This window comes from Nymphalis io, chromosome 11 (assembly GCF_905147045.1).
Source record: "Nymphalis io chromosome 11, ilAglIoxx1.1, whole genome shotgun sequence".
Classification (NCBI taxonomy): domain Eukaryota; kingdom Metazoa; phylum Arthropoda; class Insecta; order Lepidoptera; family Nymphalidae; genus Nymphalis; species Nymphalis io.
The window spans coordinates 47,681-56,475 of record NC_065898.1 but is presented as its reverse complement, the minus strand read 5'-3'; the positions used below and the strand labels follow the sequence as shown (position 1 = coordinate 56,475).

General features: G+C 48.7%; 1 protein-coding gene across 1 annotated transcript; it reads left to right on the top strand.

Moving 5' to 3' along the window:
- Window positions 1–577: 577 nt before the first annotated feature.
- Window positions 578–5,983, top strand: LOC126772093 (kelch-like protein 3). Its single transcript, XM_050492262.1, has 13 exons — window positions 578–821; window positions 1,152–1,205; window positions 1,696–1,852; window positions 1,991–2,182; window positions 3,226–3,309; window positions 3,390–3,569; window positions 3,639–3,713; window positions 3,789–3,848; window positions 3,924–4,043; window positions 4,116–4,525; window positions 4,596–5,210; window positions 5,286–5,346; window positions 5,905–5,983. Exons 1-11 carry the CDS (start codon window positions 781–783, stop codon window positions 5,152–5,154), a joined length of 1,932 nt encoding a protein of 643 aa, XP_050348219.1. The 5' UTR covers window positions 578–780; the 3' UTR covers window positions 5,155–5,210; window positions 5,286–5,346; window positions 5,905–5,983.
- The last annotated feature ends 2,812 nt before the right edge of the window (window positions 5,984–8,795 follow it).

Sequence of the window (8,795 nt, the reverse complement as noted above, 5' to 3'; positions counted from 1 at the left end):
ATGATGATGAATACTGTCTAATGAAATTGTGATTGTTTCTATGTGACAACCTTTTAATTACTTTACTGCAACTGCCACTTCAAGTAGTTTGCTTTGGACGAAATAAAAAGGTTGATTTAAAACAAACAAAGACTTTTATGTACCCTTGTACGACAAATAAAGCATACTTTTTGAAGTAAAAAGACATAAGTTGTTACAGCGCCATCTATCATAATTACAGTCAACTATCTTGTGTATCCTTTCAAACTTGTACCGGAATGTAAGGTCTAGACAAAAACAAGTTTAATATCATTTTAAAATTTTCAGGAGTATTCATAGAACCGTATATTTACACAATTTATTACATATTATAAATTTAATATTAAGTACAAAAATCTTTAAAATTACGTAAAATAAGAAATTTATCAAAAACGTAAATAGAATCAGATCTAAACAATGATATTATACAGGTAAAAATTATTAGAATTAAATATATTTTTTTTACAAATTATGACAATGCGCAGGCTGTATGGTACAATACATTTTTTATAAAAGAGTCAACTGTCAGTTGTCAGACGTCAAACGGATCATATTTGTTTTTACTTATTGGAATGGTTTATGTACATTAACTATTATAAATGAAGACTAATGTTTTACGCTGTTTATTGAACACTAAAGTAATAGTAAATAAGTGACGATATTTTGATTTGAAAGTAAGTCAATATTAAGTGAGTCGATCTCGATATTGTGATTGTTTTTGAGGGCAGTGACCGTTGAATGGTTTTGTAATCGAAGAGTGCGATGGAAGGAAATAACGGAGACGCGGAACGAGACCGTGGCCTGTAAGATATTTTGTAAATTACAAAAAGTTTCCACTCAATGCATAACCAATGTAAAGACGACCACATATTGACATAAGACACACCTGTAGGTATTGATTCTAACTTCCGAATTGTTTGTGAGTAAACTAATTAAAATAAATCTATCTAGTAGTTTACCTATTCTTATCTTTAATATTTAAATTGACCTGGTAATAGCATTATACTAAAACATATATTTATTCTTATACACTTATTTACTTTTATAATATTCTATCAATTATATTAAACAAAGTTTATTTATTTTTTAAAATGTGGTGTAATTATTTAAAACCAATATGTAAACTGTTTCAGAGTGAGTGTAGAACACAGTGCAGCTGAGGGGGATGGAGATAGAGCTAGGTACAGGTATGATTCCATGGTTTCATGAGGCCTCATTATTAATATCATAGTATGAAGTAAGTTAAGGAACTGTAGAATAGCATTTTTCCAAATGCGAAGTGGCCGAGTGTACTCCTTAGTGTAGTATTGACATAATAATAAGAATGGTCTTCTGTTGCCTTTGACTTAGATATTTAAAGCTAATGAATGTAGATGTACTTAAATATTAACAGTGTGACCTTAAAGCAAATAACAATCACCTACTTTGTGTCTACTCTTTATCTTGAAGGTTTTTGTAAAAATTTGTTGTGTAAAGCGTTATTTTTACTCTTGAAATGGTACTTCTAAAAAAAATATTAAGTTAATGATTGTTATATTTGGTTAATATTGTTATTATTTATTTAGTACTAAAGAAATGTTTTGACAAAATTCTTATGACAATCATAGTTTATTTTTATTATTTGATAAATATTGATAATATATGAAAACCCATTTAATTCATAAGCTTCCCCTGCAGCATGATGGTGCGCTGTGCGTCTCAGTCATCGCTGGACGAGTCGTCGCAGCGGCGCGAGTCCAGCGAAAGTGGCGCAGGCTCGCAGCACGCGGCGCAGCTGCTGGACGCGCTCGCCCGCCTGCGTCGCGACGACGTGCTGTGCGACGTGCGGCTGCAGGTACGGGTGGCAAGTGTGACGAATGAGCCGACTGAAGCATCAAAGAAGATGCGAACATGTCTTTTATAAAAATTTCGGATGGAAGAGTGTCATCTTGGTCGGAAGTTACTGCAGGATCAAGTCTACATTCCTTCGCAGGCACAGTGTCTGAGCGGCGCGGCGGGCGCGGCGGGCGCGGCGGGCGCGGCGGGCGCGGCGGGCGCGGCGGGCGCGGCGGGGGGGGCGGGCGGCGTGTGCGCGCACCGCGCCGTGCTCGCCGCGTGCTCGCCGTACTTCCGCGCGATGTTCACGCAGTTTGACGAGCGCACGCAGTCCACCATCACCATACAGGTACCTCGACGCGCGACTCAAAAGTGCCCTATTTTTTATTCATGCTTGTACAGTTACAGAAAACTCAAAACTGAAATATAACCCTATAACTAATGATAAAAAATAAAAGGTACTTAAAACCCTCCGACTAAGGAATAGGTAACCTTAAAAGTAAAAAGTTATAATCTATAAAGTACAAAATAAAAAAAGTAGTAGAAAAAAATTACAACCAAGATCCGAGTTAGTAATTGCAACCTAAAGCCCCGAAGTATTTAATATTTAATGGAAAAAACTCAAAACAATCGACAGAACAACGACATTTGAACGAATCGCTAGTCGCGAACGTTAATAATATGTATGGCAGAAGGTCACTCTACTCCGGAAAATCTGGACAACGTGATTCTGAAATTGTCGTATTTAGCTCGCCGTCATCTATGGGCTAATGGCCGCAACATATGTATTATACATATGTATTATACAAAAGTACTAATACTAAGTATAAGTGAACTAAAATTATTATAACTTTTGATAAACTCAACCGATTTCGTTGAAATAAAGACTAAACGATACATTGAAATACTTCTTATTATATTCAGTTATTTGAATTTGTAATTTTTAGCCGTTTTATAAATAACCCTGGACAAACAGAAAGACAAAAATAAAAAAAATGATTGTTTTGGTTTTTTATAAATCGCAAATAGCCATATTAACTTTAAAAGAAACAGTTATTTTGAAATCAGAGACAGTCAATTTTATTTATTTGCATAGATGCATATACTTTATACTTAGCTTTAAAGAACCCTGCTCAGGCCCGAGGTATTCTTTCCGCACGTTCCGTACGTTCATATAATCATTACGTGTACAAATGTGACAATTTGTATATTTTTCTATTGTTACTTATAACACCGAATTGTAAAAGCAGAATAAAAATGAAATATAAATACATTCCGGGTCTCACACACTTACAAGCTTTAACGCTAAAAATAATTTAACGCTACTTTTGGAAATGTTTATTGCTGAGGTTACACTGGACGTTAATTATTTAAGTACTGTTCACGTTGCAGGACGTCGAACCGCACGCGTTAGAAGCAATAATAGACTACGTGTACAACCCGGACTCACTCGTCATCACCGAAGACAACGTACAGGTGAGCGGCGCCGACCGACCACGACCACCCCCCGCCCCGTCCGCCCCGCCCGCCCAGCGAGTAACGCGCGTTGTCCGCAGAGCGTGCTGTCGGCGGCGTCGCTGCTGCAGGTGTGCGGCGTGCGCGCGCGCGCCTGCGCCTTCCTGGCGGGCGCGCTGTCGCCGGACAACGCGCTCGGCATCCGCGCCTTCGCCGACCTGCACGCCTGCGCTGACCTCGCCGACTGCGCCTCGCGCTTCGTCGAGCGACACTTCGTCGAGGTCGGCCGCCTACCGCCTCTCCCCTCCCCCCGCGTGATTGATCCGCCCTAACGTGTCCGTGTGTCGCAGGTGTTGGAGACGGAGGAGTTCCTTGGGCTCGAGTCGGACGCGCTGGCGAGCTTGCTGGACAGCGATCGCCTCACGGTTCGTACGACGACCGTCGTCGCCGCTGGCGTGGTCGAGTCCGTCGCGACACTCACCGTCTACTCTCTTTCGTAGGTGCCGAACGAGGAGGTCATATTGGATGCTGTCATTCGATGGATGCAGCACGATCCGGAGGTATCCTTCTCTCGACTCCTCTAAGGATAATAACTGTCTCGTCGACGCATAATACGCACCGTTCCTCCTCGGCAGTCGAGACGCGCCCGTCTGGGTTCGCTCCTGGAACACGTCCGGCTGCCGCTGCTCCCGCAGGATGCGCTGGTGGCGCGCGCAGCCGCCGAGCCACTCGCCAGCGCCGAGCTACGCGTCAAGGTCCGTTCGAGTGCCCGGTCCGCAGTACTGACTCAGTCCGCCCTGCGTCAATCGACACTTCCGCTTCCTCAGGACCTAGTGATCGAGGCGCTGTCGTTTCACCTGCTGCGGCCCGACCGTCGCGCGGCGGCCGCGGCCACGTGCGCGCGCGCCCGCCCGCGCCAGCCGCCGCGCTCGCCCAAGGTGCTGCTCGTGGTCGGCGGGCAGGCCCCCAAGGCCATCCGCGACGTGGAGGCGTTCCACATGGAGAGCGCGCGCTGGCGGCCCGCCGCCGACCTGCCCACGCGCCGCTGCCGCGCCGGGCTGGCCGTCGTGGGCTCGCGGCTGTACGCCGTCGGCGGCTTCAACGGCACCCTGCGCGTGCGCAGCGTCGACGTGTACGACGTGGCCACCGACACGTGGGCGCCCGGCCCGCCGCTGTGCGCGCGCCGCTCCACGCTGGGCGTGGCCGTCATCGGACACGTGATCTACGCCGTGGGCGGGTACGTGTGCGCGCGCCGGGCGGCCGAGCGCGCCGCCCGTGTGTCAGCGTGCGTGTTGTGCGTGTGGCAGGTTCGACGGCGCCACGGGGCTGAGCTCCGCCGAGGCCATGGACGTGCGCGAGGGCGTGTGGCGGCCCGTGGCCGGCATGAGCACGCGCCGCTCGTCCGTCGGCGTGGCCGTGCTGGACGGGAAGCTGTACGCGGTCGGCGGCTACGACGGCGCCTCGCGGCAGTGCCTGCACACGGTGGAGCGCTACGACCCGGCGGCCGACGCGTGGGAGGCGGCGGCCGAGATGGGCGCGCGCCGCTCGGGCGCCGGCGTGGGCGTGGCCGGCGGCGCGCTGTACGCCGTGGGCGGCCACGACGGGCCCGCCGTGCGGCGCTCCGTGGAGCGCTACCGGCCCAGCGAGGGCTGGGCGCCGGCCGCGCCCATGGCGCACGCGCGACGCAACGCGGGCGTGGCCGCGCACCACGGCAAACTGTACGTGGTGGGCGGCGACGACGGCGCCGCCAACCTGGCCACGGTGGAGGTGTTTGACCCGGCGGCCGAGCAGTGGTCGGTGCTGGGCGCCGCCATGTCGGTGGGGCGCTCGTACGCGGGCGTGGCGGTGGTGGAGCGCGCCGCATGACGAGCGCCCGAGCCTCGCGCCGCCGCCGCGCCGGACGACGCGTCGCACGAGGACAGGTGACCCCCCCACCCCACGTGACGCGCCACGCACGCCAGCGCGTGAGTCGGACTAACGGCCCGTCCTGTCCGCAGCTACGTCAACGTGCGCGTGTACGCCAGCGCGTCCTCTGCGCCGCGCTGGCGACGACACCAGGTACCGTCCGCCGTCCACTGCCTCATACCGCGTCTACCACTCTCCACCTCCGACCTCGGCATCGTCGACCGTCGACCATCCGTCATCTATGTATCCATTTTACGCATTACTACAATTTAAATATATATCGCCTGTCACTCGCACGCAATTCTAGTGACTATACCTATCTCACGCAGCATTTCCAAAATATATATAGTAAAGGTAAAGACAAAGGAAAGTATTAAGTAAAAAAATTCCACGTCTAAATTAGTCGTTAGATATCAGTTAGTGGCGACCGACATACAGACATACAGAGGCGATCTTATCTAAACCTAATCCCAATAATGAAACGCAGCGACGTAGGATTTTTTTACTGCAAAAATCGCATCACCACATGGGCAGTTCAAACAACAAAAGGAATGCCAGAACACTGCGCTACCTGTGTGAATATAATATGATAAAACTGCAGTCGTAGATAATATTACGATTCACGAAAGAGTAGAAAGTAGACGATGGATATGTTGACATTGAAAAATAAGCGCAGAGGGAACGGCCCCGAACATTTTGAATTTATTGTAGATGGAGGAGAACCTTTACGAGCGCGTCGACGGGGCCGGTGTAAACGCGGCGGGGCCCGCGGGAGCCATGGGGGCCATGGGCGCCGTGAGCGGGCTGGGCGCGCTGGGCGGCGTGGGGCGCGGCGCGGCCTACTGGTGGTGGCGCGTGGCGCCGCCCTGCCGCCGCCACCGCCGCGCCTCGCAGACGCTGGAGTTCAACGAGCGCCTGGCGCCGGCGCCGGCCACGGGCCCGCGCGCGCGCCGCGTGCTGTGCGGCGCCGTGCGCGTGGAGGTGGCGGCGCGCGCGCGCCTGTCCGCCTCGTGCGGCACCATCGACGCGCCGCCGCCGCGCCTGCTGCTCATGCAGCGCTGGCGGGCCCCCGCGCCGCCCGCCTCGCGCTCCTACCACCTGCTGCCCGAGAGCCAGCGCGCGCCGCCGCACCCGCGCTGCCGCGTGGGCGCGGAGCGGCCGTGCTGCGAGGCCGACGAGGAGGCGTACGAGGCGGACGAGGGCGAGGCGGAGGCGGCCGAGGCGCGCTCGTGCTCGCCGTCCGACGACGACTCGGACGAGGAGCCGCTGCGCGCGGATTGAACGTTGCGAACGATTTATCTAATTTATAATAATAACGAGTGTCACTTAGTCGTAGACTGATCGTACCTTCGTAGCCGGGGCTCCATCGGCTCGGGGGCCCACGGCCTAAGAAAGAGATGTGTTTACTTCTGAAGTATAGTGTCTCTCGCTCTTTCTCTCCGTTTTATGTATAATGTATGAAGAAATGAATCTCAGGCAAAGGTTCGTTTGCCGTGTCCAGTGCGCGGCGAGTGACGTTTCGCTGTCGGCTCATCCGGCAGAGCTATGCTGTCGTTAATGATTAAGCAAAATGTATCATAATAGCGATTTGACTAATTGTACAACGAAATATTTGAATAGTCGTCGCCTGCGTCGCGAGCGAAGCTCGTAGTGAACATTTCAGTATTATAAAACATTCCAACGCGCGCGGCGGGCTGCGCGCGTGTGCGCTCTGTGATGACGCGCGCCGGCGCCGGTGTGTCGGCGTCGGGAGCAAGTCTTATATATTTTTGTTGTGTTTTGTAGCTCATAAATAAAAGAACAATAAATAAAAGAACAACAATACTCCTCTATATGATTGTCTTAAAAGTGTAACTTTATTGTAGTTCAACTAATAAATATGTCTTTCCAGTGACTAGTTTTATTTCTAACATTTGGACGCCTGTAACTAGTATATCTATATTACCAATCGAAACCGTAAATGTATGATGTAGATTAAACCGAATGCGATTTGCTAAACATCTTTAATTTCACTTCAAAGTTCCGACACGACAACGTTAAGTATATTAAACAGAATTGTGACTCGACCCTGTCCTTGAAATAAGTACCCACAGCCGCGCGCTATGCAAACACGCGATGTAGGCCCTCCAGTATTTTAATTTACTTTAATTTTTGTTTGAAAATTAAATTAGTTGTTATGACACAAGGAGTGTCCAATAAAAATACATGTTGTGTTTTGATGAGTAGATTAAGGGTCCGTTCACACAGACCGGCTCGGAGAGGAGAGCAGATTTTTATCACGTTGGAAACAGTGTTTTGAGTGATTGTAGTAAAGTTTATTTTTGCATTTGCACCTTTTTTGTCATTAAAAATGCCTGAACGCGCTTCGTGTGAAGTAATAAAAGGAGCCGACCGGCTCCGCTTGCGTGCTCTTTCTCGCTCGCACCCGCTTTCAGATCTCTTCCAGCCGGTCGATGTGAAATAGTTGGCGGCTCCGCTCCGGCCAATTCCAAGCGTATACGACCCGGTCTGTGTGAAAAGAAAAAAGCAGGCCGATGCTCTCCGAGCCGGTCTGTGTGAACGGACCCTAAATAAAAAAAAAACACAAAATGTAAACAAAATTAATTTAAATCAAATATTCACAAATCGCACACTCACAGCTTATAAAATATCCACCGTTGTTCGTTCCTGAAACCTAATGTTTCCAGTGTTTTTTATATTATGTGTCTAATTTCACTGAAATTCTGCCATTTCTGCTACACGTGTATTCAACCAACCCATATTGGAGCAGCGTGGTGGAATAAGCTCTAAACCTTCTCCTCCAAAAGGGATAGGAGGCCTTACTGAAAATGTAAAGATGAAATGATAAGAAAAAAAAAAAAAAAGATCGCTTCAAAAAATTTTAGGTTAAACAAACTACTACTAGCACATAAAATGTCTTCCAGAGAAGAAATAAATAATTATTAAATAAGTTATTTTCTCCCAAAGGCTTTATACTGTTTAGTGCTCGAGCATACGAGCACTTAGATTCATCGTTTCAGTTTGTTCAATTTCAAAGTGCCTTTTTATAACTTTATGCTAACTTAAAATAATTACATACAAAGCTTAGAACTTTACTATAAATTTTTTTTGCTGTTTGAAAGAAAGGTTTATTTTTAGTTTTTATGTGCTTAAAATCTTTTGCTTGGCCCAATGATCACTAGTCTAAGGCAGAGTAGGTGTCGTTAAAATGAATATTCTCCTCAAATTTGTACCGCGTCCCCCCTGTTCCCCTCGCCCCAATTTCTCATGACAATCTCTTATCATAACCTAACAAAAATACTTTAATTAACTGTAATACACACGCATATTTTTTTCGGTATCAAATAATAATATTACTCGATCCGCGGTCCACGGTCCGGGGTTCGCGGTTCGTGGTCGTAAGTAATAACGGCGGTATGCGATATGCGAATCCCGCGCTTACCGTCATGGTGATTGGCGCCGAAAGTCCGCACTCTGCGGCCACTTGCAAGTCGTTCGCGCAGTTCTCACTTCCTTCAATGGAGGCCGAATCATATCATACTCATAATAGTACTATAGGCAACGTTGAACGTCAAGTCACTAGTCGGTTGTCAGTAGTCATC